Here is a 21,908-nt window from a genome sequence, read left to right on the forward strand (position 1 = left end):
ATCCGCCCGAGTTAGTGCTGGGAGCTGCATGTAATTTTAATTTGTTTTTCTTAGCGTGCTCTTTGATTTGCTTGTGTGACAGTTGTTTTTTTGGGGAGGGGTTGTAATTGAGGCCCCGGGCCCCCGACGTCAGCCAGCGCTACTTAAAGGAAATAGGTTAGAAGTCCTCCCTGCAAGTTCCCGCTGCGTGATTGTGTGGTCTTGTGTGGTTGTGCGTTTCTCCCTTTGGGGACCCGGCGCCGTGTCTCATCGGCCTCGGGGGGCTGACGCACGCGTTCGCATCTCCCGCTGAGTTTCTCCACTTTTTTGATCCTCTCCCCCCCCCCCCCCCCCCCCCCCGCCCCTTTTGCGTCCCTCTATTGTTCGATGGCACAGGCTGCCTCGCTTTCAGGTCTCCGTCCGTCGCCGCTGTCCCGTCCCTCTCCCACTTAACGTGGTATCTCGTCCCAGAAACCATCTTGCGGGGGCCCTTATCCGCAGTGGCAAAAAAGAAGAAAAAAAAACTTCTGAAGTGACTTTGGGGGCCACACCGATCCCAGACCAGCAGTTTATCTGCAGCGCCACACTCGGCCCGGCGCCCCGTCGACGTGCGCTGCAGATCCGGGAGGGGAGGGGCGAGAAGGGGGGGGTATTGAAGTGGATGACTCTTCAAAGTGCTGAAACGGGATGTTTCTTTTCCTGACGCACTCACAGCTTGAAGTAAGCACAGAGCGATAAAGATTCGCCCGGTCGCAGCGCTGACGTGACAGGGCCACTCGGGGTCAACGGGGGGTCAAAGGTTAGAGGGGGAAAGACAGGAAGGGAGATGGCTAGAAGCGCAGCGGAAGAGGAAACATCACTAAAGGAAGAAGGGGAAACGATTCCACAAAACATTTTTTAAAAGCTCGAAAAGTAAAAGTTTTAGGTGGTTCCGAGTAAAACGATGACACAAAGAACCGCCGATTAGCATCACAAGTAAAGAAAACAGTGCAGCTCTCAAAAGGTTCCTCTCATTCCTTATGTTTGATGCATTTTTAAGGAGCTCTTTAAAGGCACCCAGAGTGCTTTTATGGTGAGAACCTAATGAGGCATTTTGGGACTTTATCAGAGCCTCTTCGTCAAAACGCGGGAGCGAGACGTTCCACGGATTTGCAAGCAGGGATCTGAGAGATGTGGCTCATGTTTCTTTATTATTTCACCTCCGTCTCTGGTGTGGAGAGATCGCAGCTGCGATGAATCTTTTCCTTAAAGGGACCACACCGCGTCTACTTTGCTGTCCTTTTTAAAAGGCCCCACATTGTCCCCACGAGAGGAACCCCTACCTTGTAGGCTGCCCCTCCGTGGATGATGGACTTGATGAAGATGCCCAGGTCCTCCCCGGTCTCTCTGGACTTGTTGCCCTTCAGGCTGACCCCCAGGCCGGCCGAGCCCGATTCGTTGAGCGGGACCTCGTACATCAGCTGCTCCCTGCCGTCCTCCATCACCAGGCTGCCGTCCTCTTCCCCTTTCTGGACGACAGAAAAAGAAAGACACACGGGTTTAGTATTTAAGAGTTCAAATACTTCTGGAAGAAAAAAAGCCGCGACTCCAGACAGGTAAAACGTCGGCTCATACGCACATCTAATGGCTGCTTTACATAATGAGGGCCGCGTGTGATGTGAGGATTGAGGTAAGAGCACCATTGCTAATGCAGACTGATAATGCATGCTGATCTCGCTCAATGCAGGAGGAGAAGGAGGAGGAAAAAGGGGAAAATGGGGAGACGGGTGGAAAGAGAAGGGAGACGGATTAAAGAAGGCTGCGGGGGGAAGAACGGGGAGGGGGGGGGGAGAGGAGCAGGTGTGGCGCACTGGAAAGCGAGATGACGGCGTAGTGAGAAAAAGAAGAAAGCTGCTGTGGAGAGGTTATTCCATTTGGAGATGAAAGGCGCAGACGGAGAGCGAGCCATTTCTAAAGGAAACATAATAACCTTTTCATACCTCCTCCTGGAGCGCAGTGGGGGAGGAGGGGGGGGGGGGGGGGGGGGAGAGAGCAAGCGTGAGGTGGGGGCAAGGATGGAGGCGTAGAGGAGCATTTAAAAGTAATAACCCTTCCCCGAGGTACAGCCGCTTCCCTCGTTCATACACCGCCCCCACTCTTTACATTTCATCCTAATCTCTCAATCTCACTGTACGTCTCTCCCTCCCGCTCCCCCGTTCTCTCCCCCGCTCTCTCTCTCTCGCTCTATCCTCTCCCGACTCCCGTTCGACCTCCGCTTTCTTCTACAGGTCTCGCTCTTGCTTTCACACGCTGCTAGTTAACGGGAGGAGACCGGCTGCAACGGAGGCGACATCATACATATATATATATATATGTATATGTGTGTGTGTGTGTGTGTGTGTGTGTGTAGAAGGGCGACAGAGAAGGAGGAAAATGGCATTTGAGGATGTCAGAATGGAGAGCTGGGAAAGAAACACCTTTCAAGAGGACAGATGGAAGGTCAAGTCGATTGTGTCGAGCATCTTCCCACTCACTCTGCTGGGCACCAAAAATAACTTAATAACTGAGACGCTCAACCCCCCCTCCCCCCCACGCCCCCCCTACACACACACACACACATTCGAAAAGCCAAAGAATATACCGAAATAGTCAAAGTGGATTTGGGGGAATATGCAGATCCCTCCTCCTGTCACGGCTCTGAGTGGCCTCGCCGCGATTCAAGGAGTGTTTCATCAGTCACCTGGGCCCGTTGCAAGGGGGGGTCAGTCAAATAATAAACATATACAATACCGATGGTCCCCTTACAGCCCCATGTATCTATCTCTCTCTCTCTCACTAAGGCCTCGGAAGCCCCAATAATAGAGAGGAAACATGATCTGAAAGATCCCTCCAGAATACTATGAGAAAAATGACACGTCTTCATTCAACGTTCAAGTAGTGGGTGGGGGCTTATTTTTATCAACAAGGGCGCTTCGGAGCGCCAGGATTCAAAACTGATGATAATGATAATTCCAAACACACTCTCACAGCCCACCCCACCCCCCATGGCCCGTCCTCGGGGGCCCATTGGGTCCCCAGGGTGGCTGAGACCCCTCGGCTCCGCTCTTTAACAAGCTTTTAGCCGGGAGCGAGACCACCCTCTTCAACAGCCAAATGAGGAGACAAAAGAAAGCTTATTCTTACCCCAGAGTGGGTGGTGAGGGTCTGTGTGTGTGTGTGTGTGTGTGTGTGTGTGTGGGTGGGAGGGTGATACACCACGATTACACAGGGAGCCTTTTGTCGCTGAGGATTTCTAAATGGGAGGGGCGGGGGGGGCTTCCAAGCGGCAGGATTAGCGGTGAGAGCGACATTCAATTAAGATGAGATCTCCCCGAGCTCGGAGCCGCCAATTAATCGCCTTAATGTCTCCCTCCTCGCCGCTCTACACCTTTACCTCACCATGAGGGGAAGGGGAGGCAAAGGGCTGATTGAGGGCTACTTCTGGGGAGTTTTAGTGCGTGGGGAGGTGGTGGTGGTGGTGTGGGCAGACTGTAGTGAATGAGAGAGGGATGGACGACAAATGAAAGAGACAGGAGCGGACGAGAGACACCCTCCACCCCCGCTTCCTGTGAACTGGCCTAGGCCCGCTGGCATCAGAGGGTCGACCATGTGCAGAGCGACCCCTCCATCCTGCCCTCGGCAGAATTCTGCCGAGGGCATTCTTCACACACACACACACACACACACACACACACACACACACACACACACAGTCTCCTGAAAGCGAAAAGGCCGGCGAGGCAGAAAATGACAGGAACAAAACTGCGATGAGAAGTTATCGCTTTGTAATTACCGGGGGGGTGAGAGTGCATGCGTTACTCTTCGTGAGGATCAGCGAATGCTAAAAGGGGGAGGGGGGGGGGGGGGGCACGTGATGACTCAGTTCTTGCCTTTGTGCATTTGAAGGAGGGGATCTCTCAATGACCTTTGCACCCGTTTCTCTCAATTAATCAAACCTACCAATTTGACTTTTATTTTTATTTGTTTTTGTTTGCCGTCGCAAAATCACCAGCTAGAAATCGGCTCCATCTGGTCGCCGTCCTGCTTGCAGGTTTTCTCGGGCGGCAGGCGGTAAGGAGCTGAAACGTTTAAACACGTATTTCGCACTAATTAAACTGTGAGCATTTACAGAGAAGCCGGACTGATGAGACACAGGAGGGGGGTGAGGTTCCAGGATTAAACCACAGAGCAAGAGCAGGGGGTCTTTACGAGCTCACTGCCAAGCAAATCCCAACAGGTGACTAAGCCCCGCTTACTGATTGTATCATCGCAGTGCGCCATGAATGCGCCGAGATGCGCTGCCTTTAATTAGAAGAAGCATTATGTGAAGCGCTCTCAGGCGGAGAGAATGTTCCAAATCAAAGCGTGATGTATACAATAAGCTGATATGGAAGTTTTGGCCAATTAATCTCAGCAGCTCCTGAAAGTACAGCTGCGATAATGAACTGCTGATTTGCATCGGAGTATTTACAAAAAAAAATGGGTCTCTTGTAATAAATATGACCGGAATAATGTGGATGCTTAAAAAGCCGGCTTTGACAAGATACAGCTGGAAAACATTCTGAATATTCATGAGCACCCACACCGAGTCAGACGGACACCTACGCACAGGCGCTTTTCTACCACGGTGCAGCAGATGGCGGGCGCGGAGGCGCCGTTGCCGCCGCATCTTTAGCTCCTTGCTAGAGCTCAGAGCACAGTCAATACCCACTAGCACGCACGGCAGCAGGAGAAAGAGTTGAGCAATTAGAACCCGCAGAGCCGGAAACAAATCGGCATCTTCCAGTGAGGTGCACATTTTCTTTTAATTTTGGCTGCTGTTATCGGCACCAACTGATCCTTCATGGTGCCGTTTCTGTAGCTGTGTATTCATGTAATGCTTTGGCTCTTTGAGGGGTCCACACGGGAGCTCTTGATTGCCTGTATGTGTGAGTGAGTGAGAGAGTGAGAGAGTGTGCTTAGGGGACATCAAACCGTCTTTGAGGTGGAGGACTGTGCTGGAGATAGGGCCAGATCCCAAGGGGCATCGACAGCTTCAACGGCCTCCACAGAGACAGGAGTGAAGGCTCTCTCTCTCTCTCATTGCCTGCCCGCCCCTCCCTCCCCCGCTTCCCCGCCCCACACACACACTGTGTAAGTTTGTAATGCCCAAATACAAGCAAGTGTGAGATGAAGACTGTAGACGCTCATCAAAGTGAACCTGTTATGCAAAGACTGCCGGGCCATTAATGAGGGCAAACTATTTTCGGAAGCAGTAACTTGGCTGTTTAGAGATTGTGTGATGTGTTCGTCTGTGTGTCTGTGTGTCTGTGTGTGTGTGTGTGTGTGTGTGAATGTGCGTGCGAGAGTTTCTTCATCAAGGTGTTTAGGAGTCCGCGTGCACGAGCGCGCTAGGTGTGAATATGCATCAGTCACTACAAAGACCTGCGCGGTTTTCTCGGAGCTCTTTGAAGCAGCGAAGGGGGAATAATCGGAATAACCAGGGAGGACGGAGGAGAGCGAATAGAGGGTTGCAGGGGAAAAAAAACAAAATACAGAATTTACGGCGGGTGACTTTCAAAAAGGTAGGTGGGGGGGGGGGGCGTGTGGGTGTTTATCTGTGAGATGTCCCCAGTGAGGCACGGTCAACACGACCTCTGACCCCACCAGCCGCTGCAGGTAAACTGTGGCTTGACGCCAGCGAACAATGCCCACATGTTTCCTGTTTGGTGGGGTCAGAGGGGGGCGGGGAGGGGGGGGGGTGCGGCTTGTGCATTTGGTTTCCCGTGGCACCGCTGTGTCAACAAAACCCAAGTGGGACAGGAAGGCCGGAGTGTGCTGCGCGTGTGTTTCCTCGTGTGTCCCAGGGCGGCGTTTGTGGGGGAGAAAAGAAAGGGGGGGGGGGGGGGGGGGGGGAGCTCCTTTGGGGGAGGAAAAGGAATATAATTGACACAATGGAGAAAGGAAGAAGATTTTTTTTTAAAACTGGTGAAGAGGACGAGACACAAAGACTGCCGCAGACAAACAAGGACAGGACCACAGAAGAAGAGGACAGAGGAGGACACCGTGGTTTTCACTCACCAGTTCCCGCGGCAGGAAGACGTCCTCCTGCCGTGCCACCACCACGCACACACTCTGTCCCTGCCGGGTGCTGCGCAGCATGGACACCAGCTCCTCCTGGCTGCGGCCCGTCATGTCCACTCCGTTCACCTGGAGAAAAAAAACACACACACACACACGTCCAGGTATGTTAAAGACAAACGTGTCAGCCTCTGGTTCCGTTTCTCTTCCCTCCGGCGGGGGCGGAGCCTCACCTCCAGGATGCGGTCTCCCGGCTGCAGGCGGCCGTCTTTGACCGCTGCGCCGCGCGGCAGGATGTTCTTCACCAGGATCGGCCCCGGCCCGTGGACCGAGGAGTCTCGGGTTACCACGGTGAAGCCCAGACCCTCGCCGCCTGCGGGGGAATTAAAGACGTGTTTAATTTATACGTTTTATTACTTTTAATTGAATTTTCCTGAACGTCCCCCCGCTCTGTCACTTTTCCCGGCCTCCCCTCCCCTCCTGTTGAACCCTTTTAAGCCTCTTCCTTCACATTAACCAGTGTTTAAGTGGCTGTTTTCCTCTGGGGTGGGTGGGTTGTTGCCTGTCTCAGCCTCTGGGCCGCCGGGAGAAGGCTCCTTCTCCTCGCCGGATTAGACCGACTGCCTTTAATTTCACGTGTGAGCGGGCCGAACGGGAGCCGAGGACGGGAGGTAGAGGGAGACGATGGCAGAGAGAGGGAGAAGAACCTGGGAGATATTATCCCCTTCTCCGGCTTCCCTCCCCCCTGGGGATGTGACGCGATTTCCCACAAAGATTTTCCTTGTGTGTGTGAGCCTGCTTTTATCTGTTTGTGTGTGTATACAAGTGTGTGTATTTCTTAGGCCACACACACAAACAGACGCACGAGCCATCAACTTGCAGCCCCTCCGCCCCCTCTCCCTTTTTCACGGCCCCACAAGCCCCAAGCCATGAGTGAAATGTGCCACACTGGTTTGTGTGTGTGTGTGTGTGTGCGGGGGAGAGCAAAGCCGGCGTGGCATACTAAAGCCGGTGAGCGATGCTATCTGGTCTCCGAGCTAAGCCTCTGCCTGCCCTACATTAGCGCACCTAAACCTCAGCGCCTGTCAATCACGGGGGAGAAAGAGCCTGTTGCCAAGGGAGAGGGTGTTAGAAACCCCATAATATCCTCTTACTCTGATCTTCCATCAGGCGAAAGTGATGGAGAAAGACAAAAGGACGGAGTTCTAACAAAAGAAGGATGTAGAGTAAAGGTGAAGAAAATGGGAGTGATGAAAGGTGCGGGAGGGGGAGGGGGGGGGTTCCTAACAATAAAACGTCGGTGAATGGGGCTTGGAGTGTGCAGGCGCAATTTCTTCTCCCCTTTCATCTGCACCTTTTGTCGCCTTTCTCCGGGCACCTGTAGCAAGTGGTGGTGCACGCGGCCCGATTTCAGCAAGCCTTTCAATGGCGCTGATGTGTTTTACGGAGACGGTAAGTAAGATGATGCAGTCGGGGCTCAAACCACGTATGTAAGGTTACCCCATTTAGAGGAAAACACAACGAAAGCTTTAGTGGCACTTTATCTAAGTCCAGCTTATCCGACAATAAAAAACAATCTCACACCGTTACGTATTAAAAACTACCAGTTTTGTATTCGATCTTAATCCCAAAGACGTTAGGATTTACCTTTCTTCAGCTCAATCTTCATCTTCTTGCTGCCCTTTCTGTTGGTGAGGTTGGTCAGGCTGGGGCCGAGGCTCTTGCCGGCCGAGGGGGTCTGGCTTTGTGCCCGGGGAGTCGGGGGGGAGGCGAGAGGCGCGGGCGAGAGTCTCTCCGCGGAGCCGCGCCGGGGCCGGAGCTCCACCGACGGCACGGTGGTCGTCTCTGGCGTCCCAGCGCGCGCATCGGGCCGCTGCAACTCGGGCCGCTGCAACTCGGGCCGCTGCAACTCGGGCCGCTGCACCTCCGGCCGCTGCACCTCCGGCCGCTGCACCTCCGGCCGCTGCACCTCCGGCCGCTGCACCTCCTGCTTGGGCTCCGCTTCGGTCTTGGCGCGGGCCCCCACCGGGCTCCTGGCCTTCGCCGTCGCGGGTTCCTTGCCGTCGGCGCCAAAGAGTTGACCTATCAGGCTCTTCTCGTAGCGCGGCCTGCTGTCCGGGTGGAGTACCTCCAGCCGCACGGACGAGGACGGGGACGACATGGCCTGGCGGAACACCTCCTGTGACCTACGGATGGAGAGGGGAAAAAAGAGCCGCTTAACAAAAGGCCGCAAATGGCCAGTCGGACGTCGTGGCCTCCGCCTTCTGTGCCGCCGGCCTTACTCGGCGAAGGTCTTGTCCTGGAGGGGCGTGTCGTTGATCCGGACGATGCACTCGTCCTGCTGGAAGATGTTCTCCTTTGCCGAGCGGCTGTTCTTCTCGATGCCTTTGATGTGCAGGCCCAAGCTCCTGGAGACACACAAAGAAAGAGGAAGTATGAATTCATGGAGGTAAGCACACATGACTACACGGCTGTGCATTTCTATGAGTCAACATTGCCATCTGCCTTTTCCTGATGAATGGCTGATTGACTACGAGTGGGCGCGGTGGGAGGAGAGTGTGTGTATTTGTGCATTGTGCGTGTCCTGCTTACCGTCCGCTGAGAGAGGAGCAGTACGGGATCACGTGGATGCCCAGAGGTCCCCAGTCACACGGAAACTCCACTGCCCTCGTCAGCGTGCTGTTGGCGAAACGCACACACACACACACACACACACACATAAATGAGCATTTACCTCAAGGCCACACAGAGAGGGACGTGAATGAGCTCATTCATCAGACTCATAGGTTGGGTGGTTGCTCGGGATGCAGGGGGCCACTTCCCGTGATCTCAACCCCACAAATTTGTGTCATTTTGCCCCTAACTACACACAGCATGTTAAAAAAGCATTTTCAACCGACCCATACAGAGTACAACTTTAAGACGGAGCAGCGCCGGGTTCATTGTGCAAAGCAGTGACCTCAGGTGGAGGCCAAGAGACGACGGGGACGCCGCTCTCCAAAGTTTCCCTGCAGGTGCCTTTCACAAACTGCAATGCAGTAATGAAAGTACACACACACACACACACACACACACACACACACACACACACACACACACACACACACACACACACACACACACACACACACACACACACACACACACTTCCCTTCACTCCTCTGTCACTCCCCCCCCTGCGCTCTCGTTAACCTCTGCCAGTCGGACGCATGCTGTACCCACACACAGATGTTCTAATTTGCATTCTTATTGCGACAAACGCTCACAGTCAGTCACATCCCTCCAAATTGAATTCACAGAAACACACGTGAATGCGATTTACATCTATTAGGAGAGCGCCGAAACATCCGAGGTAGAAATTTGCACAAAACGTTTTTGTTGTAATGGTGAACAATCTAACCAGGGCAACACACCGGGGGGTGAAATACGTTTGCGGACGACGCGCACACCTGACTTCAGCTGTGGCACATTTACATCCACACAAAAACAAACTGGCTCATCAGAAGCGGCCGCACCTTGTTGCTGCCGCACCCCAATATGCAGAATTTTAGCGTCCGGCTGACACAAACACGAGCGAGGGGGGTTAGCGGGGGGGGGGTGATAAGAGGAGCGAGACAGAAGGAGCGCGCGCTCCTGGTTGACTTCTACGCCGGCGGAGGCCGGAGGGCCCAGGGACTCTGCAAACTGTGCCCCCGCTCGCTCGCCGTGGTACCTTGGACCGCCAACCATCTGTGGCCGCGGGCCGACCCTCGGCGGGAGCCCCGTCCTGGGCGCCGCTGCTCTGTAAACGTGTGCTAGAATTGCCATCTGTCGCCACAACATCTTGTTTTTTAAGAAACGATCTTCTCAACGTAAAAATATCACAAAATGATCCCTCCACTTGGGTCTCGGGCTTGACCGGTTCAGGGGACGGGCCGATGGGGTCTGTGACGGAGGGTGTAAGCCATTGTCGCGGCAACAGAGTGACCGACGGGGCGATAAAGATAAAAAAAGACATTGTGTCAGAGGTGCCTGAACTGTTAACTTCTAACTAAGAGACGGATGTTTGTTTTGCAAATGCAGCCTTTGGGCGGATTCCCCAGGACACGCAAGGCCGGGTTTTTACCAACTATTACATCTCCCGTGGATCGGTCACATGTAGGTGGACCAATCACGTGGGGACCCCAGTCAAGCAGGGGGCGGGCCCGGGAGGGGTGGGGGTCCCAGGGGGCCTTTCGTTAACCAAAAGCTCTCAAGCGTACTGAATCAACAGTACTTGAGAATCAGCACATCACACGTTCATGTCCGTAGCCTCGCCTGGACTAACAGCAGCATTTTCTGTTGCATAAACACTTTTATAACATTGTTTTTCTCTAACCGGATGCATGAAATCTGCCGCGCCGGGATATTGCCTTGTCATGATGCTGACCAGCGTTCCCACCAAATTGAATGAACAGTGGAGGAACTTCCCTCCACCAGCACGCACAGGACAGATCAGAGCCCACCCCTTTGTTATGGGACACACACACATTCATTAGAGTGTTTAATCCAGTCACAACGTCAGGCTGTCAAACAAAGAAAGGAGCGTTAATCCCAGTCTCCAACACGGCTACACTGTCACACACACACACACACACCGTATTCTTACCTGTAGTTCACTTTGCTCATCTTGGCGGGGGGGTCGTATGTGTGCAGTTGGTCCAGAGCTCCTTTCAGCACATGGTCGATTTCCTGTCAGGAGACATTCAGTCAGCATGATGACGTACACATACAGTGACAAATTAACAGTGTCCACATTAACGCACGCAGACACACACGCGCTCAACAAGCAGGAACCGGTCCGCGTGTACGAGGAGGCCCGTTTCCAATTAACGGAACCATCTCACGCCGCCATCAATCACCTTTTATCCGCAGACGGTCGAACAGAGAGCAGCCGCCGAGCTGCCGACCGCACGCCGTTGTCTTGCCCCTCACTCTACGTGTGTTCCGATCCGTCTACCTCTCCTTCCCTCCTTCCCTCCCCCACACACTCTCCCCCCCTCCCTCCCTCCCTCCCTCTCTCCATCCATCCATCCATCCATCCATCTGTCCATCCATCCCTCCCTGCCTGTCAGGCGAGGCTCTATTTTTAAGTCAGCAAAAATCAACAACCCCCGGGGCATTCGAGTAAGAAATATGGAAGAGAGCAAGAGAGAGACGGAGAGGGAGAGTGATGTCGGAGGAAAGGAGGGAGACGGCAGCATCAAACTGTTGCGGGTTGAGTGGGAGAGAGACGGCGGCCCAGATCGTTAAGAGACAAGAGGGGACGCAATTAGGTCCTTCTGCCTCGTCGATTTCATTGTGTCAGCGGCAATAATGGCCGAAAAAACGTCCCGCCCACCAGCCCACTCCTTAGCAAGCCCCCCACCCCGACCGCCCCCCCCCGCCACCACACCCGGCTCCCCGGCGGACCCTCTGTCACACAACGGGTAAATGTACACGCTTCACATCACACACACACGCATACATTTAGTGTTAATATTAACAACAAGTATGGAGTCTGCAGAGCTGGAAATATTGAGGATGTGTATTTATGAACACAACCACACACATATTTGCTGCATACACAAAAAGTGACCCACTTATCTGGGCAGCATGCGATTGCCCCACAATAGTGTGTGTATGTGTGCGGGGGCAGGAAGACGAGCTGCTGGCTCCATTGTCGCTGTGCATCCTCCCGCAACGACGTTAGCTGCCAGGCTTGTCCTCCTTTGGTACACACACACACACACACACACACACACACCCACGCTCGCACACACACACACGTATTCTCACCATTGAGTCAAGGCTCACATGTGTACTCTCATCAAGCTCACTCATCCAGTTTTACAACATTCCTACCATGTAAGACAGCTACTACAGACAACAAACATACACTGACATGGAAATCCTTCTGTTTAGTGTTATATAAAGGTACGGTTGGGATACACACACACACACACACACACGCACCTGTCTTTCTTTGAGGGTTTTAAAATGAAGGGAATTGCGCCCACTGTGAATCTAATCCAGGATTGAGAGCACTGTTGTTTATCCACACGTTAAAGGGCTGGTGCTCGGCCACACACACACACACACACACACACACACAGGATCGCATTGTAAAACGCTTACATATGTTTACCTATAAACAACATCACCATCAGGTACTGCATTGGCCCTTTAAGGCCTCTTCAGCCCCCCCAATGACTCTCGAGACGTATTTGAGCTTTGATCAGGGAGCCACGTCGCTCCCCCTCTTTTTGAGAAGTTTTCCCCCTAAAAAAACTGCATCCCCCCCCAGCTCGGCCAGTGCTCCCGCTCCAGCTGACCCTGTGACCCGGCCAGCTGTGCCGTCAGTTCACACCTCAACTCCTTGAACTCACACTTCAACTCCCATCGGCGCTTTCACTAGCTTCCTAGTTGTAACCGCACCTTCAACGCCTTCAGACGCCTAATTCAGTGGCGGCTTTTTTTTTGCAAAAGTGCTTCAAGAAAGTGAGACTGAGGGGAGGGGAGGGGGGGGGGGGGGGGGGGGGGGGGATTGCAGCGCGGCAAGCGGAGCAGGCTTGAGGGACGGGGCGGCGTGCACGAGGTGTTTGTGTGGTGCGAGGTCGACGGATGAGTAATGAGGTGTGCTTTTTCTTCTTTTTTTTGTGCGATTCCTCCGGATGCAGCGGTCATCTGCAGCACATATGCGCCACGTCAGGGGCGAGGTGTCGGGGGGGCGAGGGGGGGACGCGCCCGTGTAACGCTTGTGTAAGAAAGAGCATGTTTCCATGTACACACGCCGCGGGATCGCAGCTTCGCCGTGCTAGCCGGTGCTCCTTGACCTCCATCGCATCCATCACATCAGCTGCACACACACACATACGCACACACACACACACGCAAACACACACACAGACAAAATGTGGTTTAGATGGCGGGGTGGGGGGGGTCCAATCCGGGCGGAAGGGAAACATCACAGTCAGATTCTCGGCTGTGTTAACGCGCATCGCATCACTGCACCTCCAGGTGTGGAAAATAAGCCCAAAACTGCGGGCGGGTGAGCGTGGGAGAGGAGTGACATCGCGAGGATTACAAAATAAAACCTGTGAGGACGGGGGAGAGGGGAGGCGGTGGGACTCTGTTGGCAGGCGACATTTATCCTCCGAGGTGGCAGGTGTCAACGAAGGGGGCCGTCTGCCGCGTTTAGCCTTTTAACGCTTTCATTAGCTCCACTGATAAAGACTCCGGGCGGTGTGTGTGCACGGACGGTGTGTGTGCACGGCGCATTGCACCGAGTGGGCCAACCTTGGCCGTCGCCGTAGAAAAAAAAGTGGGCAGGGCGCATATTTATCAGCCCCAATTTCACCTCATCGAGCTTTTCAATACCTCCTTCAAGACAAAAACAGGACACAAGTTTGCGAGTGTGTGTGTGTCTTTTAAGTGTGTATTAGTGAGATAAGACAGTGGATGAAGCGATAGCGTATTGATCCATGGAAGTCCATCAGGTGTAGGAGCCGAGCTGTGACCTCCCCCTCCCCGGGTTTTCACATGTGCTCCTCCGCGCAGCCATCCTGCCGGTTCCCCATGTCCTCCCCCGTGTGCGCGCACGGTTCCTACGAAGCCTCCTTTGGCTGACACACACACACACACACACACACACACACACACACACACACACACACACACACACACACACACACACACACACACACACACACACACACACACACACACGAACCACGGTGACCTCACACGGCCTCTGCCCTGCACGTGAAAGTCCCTCTCCAGCCCCCCCCACACCGATGGTGGAGGCGAGCTCTCTAAAAGCCGACCAGTTTCAAAGTGCAGCCCGGGGAAAGGGGGAGAGAGGAGTGACGGGGACGGGGACGGGTAGAGAAGTCATTCACCGGGCCGCTCCGCCGTCACACACCACTGAGGTAATGGAGAATGCGATACACACAACTCTCCGCGGGATTTATTGACTATGTAACATTTTCCTCGTCTCCTCAGAACACATTTCTCCTTTTGAAAAGCAAGAATTCAGCTCAATGTGTTGTGCTCTTAATACTATTGACACAAGGCTTACCGGATCGGGGGAGCCGCCGGCGCGGTTCTCAGGCGGAGGCGTGGCTCTGGTCTCGTGGGTCGGGGCCAGGGCCGGGTCACTGCTGCTCCTCACCAACAGAGGCGTGTCTGCGCGGAGAAGGACATGGTTAGGAGACGCAGAGGAACACGTCTCTCGTTTGCCACGGAACGGACGATCGTCGTCTCCAAATGGATCATGGGAGGAGGAGAAAAGAAGCAAAGGCTTTTATCTCTTGGCACCGAGCAGCAGGCCTGCATCTTATTGAGATGAGGACAGCTGACTGACTGGAAATGATTTAAGAATATGTGTTGCAAATACAGACAAATTTATCCTATATGGTAAAAATGTCTCATACGACCAGCTGTTGCCTATACGCGCCAAAACGTACATATTAGCCACTACCCTTCTCCAGCCCAAAGGAGTCGGGCCTGAGGCGTGTTTGAACCCACAATAAAACTCCCCAAAGAATCATAACGTGTTTGTGTTCCTTTTTGCTTTTGGTATCCACCCCAATAGCAGCAGATCGTTATTTGCTGACGGATAGAGAAACGTAGGCAGGGTGTCTTCAAATTTAAGTCGACACAAGAGAAAATGAAGACAGGGGGTGATAAACAAAAAGGGAAGGAGGGGGGAGCTGGTGAGACGGTGACCTCGGTGGAGAGAGAAACCTCGACACGTAGAAAAAGGGGGAGGCAAACAAAATTCTCTGCTTTCCTGTAATCAATCTCTCTTTAGAGGGTCAGAGACAGGGTCCTGGTCTAACGTGGTCGGAATAGAGAGCGCATACGACAGCCAGCGGGGAAGTGTGTATGTGTTTGTGTGTCTGTGTGTGAGATCCTTTCAACCACTCAAGACACACATGGAAACAAACACCCTCCGTGGCTCAAACAATGTCGTCCCCGTGTTGCGTTCAGGGAATAATCGCCTTTATTAATTGGCTGGAATAATGCGGCGGTTTGTCCCCGCCCTCCACCGGTCCCTGTGTGCCATGCTCACCCCGCGGAAGCGCAATTCTTTACGTCTTGACATTTTACCCAGGGCCGACACACGCGGCGGCGCTTGCAGGGTTTCCAGCGGCCGAGCGGCGCCCAACGGGACGGAGACACCAAAAGATGAGTCACCGTCGCTCCGCGGTTACAGTCAGGTTTCGTTTTCGCTTCCCGGGCCCCATAAATCCTCCTCCATTTAGCCATCGGAGTCAAAAATCTCCCCACCACTATTGATCCCCCCCCACCTCACCAACCCCCCCGGAGACAGTTTGTGTGAAGGAACCCCCAAGGGCCACCGGTGTTGACCTCTGACATGCGTCGGCCTCTGCAGGGTCAAGCGGCGTCGCGGAGGGTCAACTGCTGATGGGGGAGACACTTTTAACCCGCCGAGGTCAGCCTCTGTTTAGCCGGTAGTAAACCGGATCGGATCAGAGCTGTTGCTCATCAAAAGGCCCCCCGGGCTCCAGCGGTGGGGAGGGTTTAATACTCTGATGTGTCTAAATACCATAAGAAAAGCAATGTTTTTAAAATTTGTTTTGTGTGTGTCTGGCGTTTAAGAGATTTGTCCTTGGAGCAGATTATCTCTCAATGGTTTATTTACATCTTTAAAGTCAGAAGATACCACTTTTGTACCAACCTTGGGATGGAACGTCCTTGGAGACGTACATTACACACGTACAGTAAAGGAATCTGCTCAAAAGGGCAGAGGATTCAATAGAGAAGCACGACTACGCCACACAGTCGCTGATCTCGGCTTAAACTATAAAAATGAAAAAATGCGCCCAAAAAATGGCCGAGAAACCAGGGTGTGGGGGGGGGTGGGGGAGGGGGGGGGGGCGACCGCGCGGTGCCCTTCCACTTTAAAATACAGCACCAGCCGCCGGACTCATCGCGGCTTCGCCCCAAAGCGCTTCAAGGCTGGAGAAACCAAAAACACCTCTCGTTTCCAATTCTGCCCCGTCGGGGCCACAAGGACCCGTGTGTGTGTGTGTGTGTGTGTGTGTGTGTGTGTGTGTGTGTGTGTGTGTGATGTGATTCCACTCGCCAGGATGGTCCTGCTTCTCCCCCAATCGATGGAGCAGCGCGGCTCAGGCTGCTCATGGGACGATGCGATAAGGACACACGTGTGTGTGTGTGTGTGTGTGTGTGTGCGCAGCGGATGAGTGTAGGTCTAATCATCCCACCGGGCCGATGTGAAGTGCAATTGCCCTGTTCAAACAAGCAGTCCAAACACGACACACAAAAACCCTTGATGGCCCACTGATTACTGCATTAGGTCCCTGCCCCCCCCCCCCCCCCCCCGCTACCACTCGCTGGTATTACACGCACGCCGTAACCAGATTACCGGGTGAGATTAAAGCGCCTCCGTCTGTTTGCGGTTGGTTTGTTGATGGACGGGTTAATATCTGGTGCCGCTGTAAAACAGCTCCCGGGTTATTTAAATATGATCACCCGGTTGAAGAGTTCACGCGCCGCACACGGCAGCCTTTATGCCCAGTGCGTGTCCAGTTTAACCAAAGAAGTCTTCATTTCTTTTTGCAAATCAGGCATCTCAGGATTACTCATACTATTTAAAAAGCAACTTCACAGGCGCTTATCCTCGGGGGCCGCCGGTGAAACGCTTCGTACCGGAGAGGTTGTCCTTCCCAGCGGTGGTTTTTGGGGCCTTTTGTCCAATTGCACATGCGCGTGCATGTGGGAATCACAAAAGCCGCCTGATCGCATGAGTCTGGCTTTATATGAGGGGCGTCACAGGGTCACATGATAACTTGGTTAGTCAGGGTTTGGGAAGGGCGGGGGGAGGTTAGGAAGAGGTCCCACTGGGTTGCTGACAGGATGGGGGGAGGGGCTAAAATGAGTCCATTCACGCTCTGCTGGACCTCGGGCATGCTAACTGGCTACAGCGCTAATCTTGTTAGAGCTGGAAGCCACGCAGAGACAGGGCGCGGATGGGGAAGGTATCGTATGTGTGTGTGCATGGGGGGGGCGGGGGGGGGGTGCCCCATGGCAGGTGGTTGAGGCTGACGGCGCTAGCGAGAGGGCGAGTCATGGCGGAGGGGCAGGTGTGTGTATGGCGGAGGTTTACCATCCCATATGACACAGATGGAGGGGCGAAAGTGAAAGGGGTCGGCCCGGTGATTAGACCCCCCGCGAACCCTCCACCGACCCCCCCCATCTGTCTCTCGGGCTTCTTTAATCCTTTTATATTCTCCTGTCACTCCAAAGCGAGGCAGTCGGATCTGGATTGTTTACAGTGAAACGTTTCTATGGACGGAGGCTCCGCAAAGCTGACTTCGGTCTCACAGAGCAAACCTGACAAATCAGCCGTCCCGGTTTAAAAAGCCACATCCTTTTTTTCTTTACAGCGTCACGCGCCGTCGTTCTCACGGACCTTTCGCTTGCGGAGGTCACTTTGAGCAACTCGCTGAACCGCGGAGAACCTCGGAGGTGTTTTTCTTTCTTTTTTAGTTCTGACTTTTGACTTCACAAGAAAACCCTTGAAGTCACAAATTCCCTGCAGGACATTTGGAGACAAAGAGAGAGAGAGAGAGAGAGAGAGAGAGATAAGAGAATAAGAGCGAGGGAAAGATCTACTGGAGGCCGAGAATGAATGCGTGGTTGGGAGGGCCACACAAAGGCTCCGTCACGCCATAAAATTACGACATACACAATGATTTTGTTTAATAAGTGATTCACGGGGTCATCAGGGGGGTCGCGAGCGGGGCAGTGAGCGTGCCCGTCACCTTAGGGGTGCCCGGCGCGATGCCCGCCGGCTCACGCTGACTTCCTGGGTCTCGTCGTGAGAAAAACACGAGCCGACTGTGCGGAGAGCGACGAGGCGAAGCGCCGCATCTGTTTTCACACGCAATCAAGTTACAAGGCAGCGAGCAGGAGAAATACCTCCGTCTGTACACAGCAGGTTCAGATCACAGCTGTTCCAGAAATGTAATTTTTTTTTTTTTACTCTCTGACATGCGCAAACGGCACATGCACGAAAGGGAAAAAAAAGAAAATGTGTCGGCCGCTTCGATTCGCCGGTGGCAGAAGGTTCAGCACAGAGCCGCTGTATTGAAAGTCCTCGGGCTCTAGAGAAAAAAACTGTGTTTTTAAGCAGATCTGACATACTGGCTTTGAGGACGGCCTCGTTGACTTCGATCTCGCCCCTCATCGGCTGCTCCTGCTGCTGCTGCTGCAGGTGGGAGAAGTAGTGGAGCGGCTCGGGGCTCGGCGCCGTGCCGGAGTGGCCGTTGGACATCGTCTCCTCGGGGCTCTCGGCCCTCCCGCGCCGCACGTCGAACACCGCCACGAGCTGGAAGAGACACACACACGCGGGGGGGGTCAGAGGAACGACGTCTCAGAGCGGAGGCCAAAACAACGTCCCCTCCGATCTAACAAAGATCTGACTCGCTGAGGTCACACACACACACAAGCCGAGGTGTGTGGAATAAGCAGTCAAATGAGATCCGACGCGAGAATGAGAAGCTGTCAAACGCAATGACACGGTTGCCGTGGTGAGGCGAGAAGAGGGCGACGGAGGGCAGGAGGAGAGACAAACAGCCCTAATTGAGACGGGGACATGATGGCAGATAGATCGCAGAGAGGGGCCACGTGTGTAAAGGCCGTGCCCGTTTTGACGAATGGGCGCGCGGCGGAGTGACGCTCTCATTAGACGGCGCCGGCGAAGGAAATGACCACTTAATGAAAAGCAATAACCGCGATGGGACGAGATAACGGGAATAAAACAACAGACGAGCGGAGGACGTCAATTAACAGCGAGCAGGGAGCTCGGACAGGCTGCGTGTGCTGTGCGGCGTCCGCCTCTCTCGCCTCAACCCGTGACACCGGGCGGACGCCACGCAAAGGAGACACAGACGAGAGGAAAAGAAAAAGACAGAAAAAAAAAACGATCTGAGCGGCGAGCTTGACGGATGCTTCTCTCTCTCTCTCTCTCCCGGCTTTACAGGCCGACCCGCCGCTTCCCCTCATCACTCAATCAAACATCCACCGCCAACCACACAAGAGATCGGGGTGCCGCTTCATTTGGAAACAGGCTGACTTGGGCTTTTTTTGACCCATCGACTTTTCACTCCACCCACCTCTGATCAGGGTCCGATGTGGGGGGTGGGGGTTGGGGGGGACTTTGCATCCACACCTGCCGGTAATATTGTCAATGAAAACTCTACAAAAAAACAAAAAATGCTATTCTCTAAATTGACCCGGTCGACAGGAAGTGTCACTAAAAGGAATAACAGCCCAGCGCTCCCTCTGTACGCGCTGGTGCTTTTGTTCTGCCGCGATCCGAGTGATCTGGCCCTTTAATATCATGCGACGTGTCCCCTGCTGTTACAGCTTTGCTTAATGTGCTGCTGCTGGTAGACATTACATCGCAGCCCTCAGCCTCAACAGTCACTGTTATAGAGAAACTCTATGGCTGGAGAGGAACCTTGGGAGAGGGGGGCGGGGGCATCGTTCTTTTTGTTATTATTATCATCCCACAGCCCAAAGCGGTTTTGATTACAATCCTTCAAAAAACGCTGGAGACCCGGAACGAATATATGATGAAGAGAAAAAGTAGAAAGGAGAAATCAGAAAACACCTTGAATGGCTCGCAGTGTGTTTACTCAAAGCTCGGCTCTCTTTTTTTTCTCCTTCGTCTGTCGGGGGGCCGGGGGGGGGTTATAGAACCTGGGGAGCCTGCAGGTCTACTACTGCTGAATTATGTGACCCCTTTTGTCTCATTTCCATAACACAAATACACACAAGAGCCCGAAGCCTTCACATCACCGTGTTATGATCTCGTGTAAATCATGCGGTGGCGTGTGTATCCAACGTGCCCCGACTCTGTGTGTGTGTGTGTGTGTGTGTGTGTGTGTGTGTGCGTGTGCGTAGCGTGAAAGCGACGGACGCAAGTGAAAGCTGTGTACAGTAGCGTGCGTGAGATAAACGCTTCACGCTGCCTCGCGCGCGGCGTTGTGAAATGTTTGCTTCCACGCAGGCCCACGGCGGACAAACGTACACCTCTGTTCACAGAGGAGAGGTGTCGGCGGATGGGGGGGGAGTTGGGGGGGGGGGCGCACAACCGCCCACTCGAGTCCTGTAAAGCTTCCGACGCATTGTAGGGTCGCTTCCCTGTGATCACTCGCCGCCCTTCTCACAGATGGAATCGAGTTGTTTCCGAGCGACAGTTTTTCATTGTATTTATTCGAGCGGATAAAAAAAAAAACCCACACAAACACACACGAATGTTTCTTTTGACGAAAACAAAAACGGTGTGTTTGGTGGCGTCGTGAGTTTCAGTGGGGAGTTGTCGCATCCCCTTCCGGTGCAGTCTTTCCTGGAACCGAGGTCAACCCTTCTTCCATTTCAGAAACTGACAGGTGTAATCACACTACAAAACCAAAAGGTCGTCCTGCCGGAGGCCTCGGCCGGGACGTGGTGCCTTCAGAACGCCAGGGGGACGGATCCAAACCCCAGTACTCCCCGGTGGACGATGGCATGTAGTTCCAGATGTTCAACCAAACACTGCCCCCCCCCCCCTCTGAACAACTCAGTGACCGCTGAGCAAACTCCTTATCGGGCGGGTGGACACCGACTCGCCAGAAGTGACGGCGTTGCTTTACGGGCCTCGGAAGCTTTGCCGTAATGTTTTTTCTTCTGCTTCTGTCTTCAATAATGGACGGTGTTTACACGCTGAGGCTCACTGACGCAACACTGGAGCGTCTGTCAGGATTGATGGAATGAATTAGCACGTCCTTTATGAGGCACTCTGTGCAGGGATGTACGTTGAGCACACCCACACATATATAAGCATGCACTGTAGCAATACACACAAATTGTTAGTATGTGGAAACAATCACACACGCGGACACACACGCGTTTCACGCTGAGAGGATGAACAGTGCCACCTTGCTTTAGTGGAACCTCACTGCATGCTGGTACCACTCACGCTTCTGGCCTTTACATAGGCATCAACACACACACACACACACACACACACACACACACACACACACACACACACACACACACACACACACACACACACACACACACACACACACACACACACACACACACACACACACACACACACACACACACACACACACACACACACACACACACACACTTCCTTATTTCATCTGCTGGTACTAATCAACCCATTTTTCTTCTCTCTCTCAACGTTGTCTAGCACTGCTGTGTGTGTGTGTGTGTTTGTGGCATCACTCTATTGAGATGCTCTGTTTTTGTGCCGCTGTCATTTATCTTGCTGCCCCCCCCCCCCCCCCCCCGCCCTTCCCCTTACCTCCGTTTTCTCCCTCTGTTCCTCATTCTTTCTTTGAACGAGAGATGCATAATTCAGAAGGAGCGCACAGCGTCCTGACAGCGAGAGCGGTAACCCAATCATCTCACACACTCGTGCACACACACACACACACACCGCAAAGACACTTTTCGAGCACTGAAATCAAAATCATGGAGATTGGAACCTCCTCGAAATAAGGGGCGCTTAAATCAGGACGAGTACCCACAGTGCACTGGTACAGCGAAGGAGTGCGCCGTGCTCTCTGCATCCCGTCGGCGGCGAGTCGTAGAAGCTCACTTTTGTAGTTCTTTTTTTTCTTTCTGCAAACTGCTCGAAGGGATTCAGTGGATTCCTCCTTTAATGAGGAACTAACGCGCAGGGTGGCGCAAAGACCCGAGCGTGTAGCAAAAACCTGATCCACGTTCAAGGCCACTTGCTGCACGCTGCACACTGAACACACACACACACACACACACAC

At 53.6% G+C, this 21,908-nt stretch overlaps 1 protein-coding gene across 11 annotated transcripts in view; it reads right to left on the reverse strand.

Annotated features, from left to right (window-relative positions):
• The window catches only part of pard3ba (par-3 family cell polarity regulator beta a), an 84,517-nt gene that overhangs the window by 50,518 nt on the left and 12,091 nt on the right, over positions 1 to 21,908 (reverse strand). For 5 of the 11 annotated variants that reach the window (XM_078098131.1, XM_078098129.1, XM_078098130.1 and 2 more), the window contains exons 3-11: positions 18,250 to 18,433; positions 14,135 to 14,241; positions 10,685 to 10,767; positions 8,650 to 8,736; positions 8,340 to 8,465; positions 7,705 to 8,243; positions 6,291 to 6,430; positions 6,058 to 6,186; positions 1,302 to 1,487 (exon numbers count right to left, since the gene is read on the reverse strand). In XM_078098131.1, coding sequence (XP_077954257.1) covers positions 1,302 to 1,487; positions 6,058 to 6,186; positions 6,291 to 6,430; positions 7,705 to 8,243; positions 8,340 to 8,465; positions 8,650 to 8,736; positions 10,685 to 10,767; positions 14,135 to 14,241; positions 18,250 to 18,433 — 1,581 coding nt within the window. Of the gene's footprint in view, positions 1 to 1,301; positions 1,488 to 6,057; positions 6,187 to 6,290; positions 6,431 to 7,704; positions 8,244 to 8,339; positions 8,466 to 8,649; positions 8,737 to 10,684; positions 10,768 to 10,937; positions 11,320 to 11,657; positions 11,759 to 14,134; positions 14,242 to 18,249; positions 18,434 to 21,908 lie in introns of those variants that run through there. The other 6 variants (XM_078098138.1, XM_078098136.1, XM_078098137.1 and 3 more) reach the window with 3 other exon arrangements.

Source organism: Gasterosteus aculeatus, chromosome 1 (assembly GCF_964276395.1).
Source record: "Gasterosteus aculeatus chromosome 1, fGasAcu3.hap1.1, whole genome shotgun sequence".
NCBI lineage: Eukaryota > Metazoa > Chordata > Actinopteri > Perciformes > Gasterosteidae > Gasterosteus > Gasterosteus aculeatus.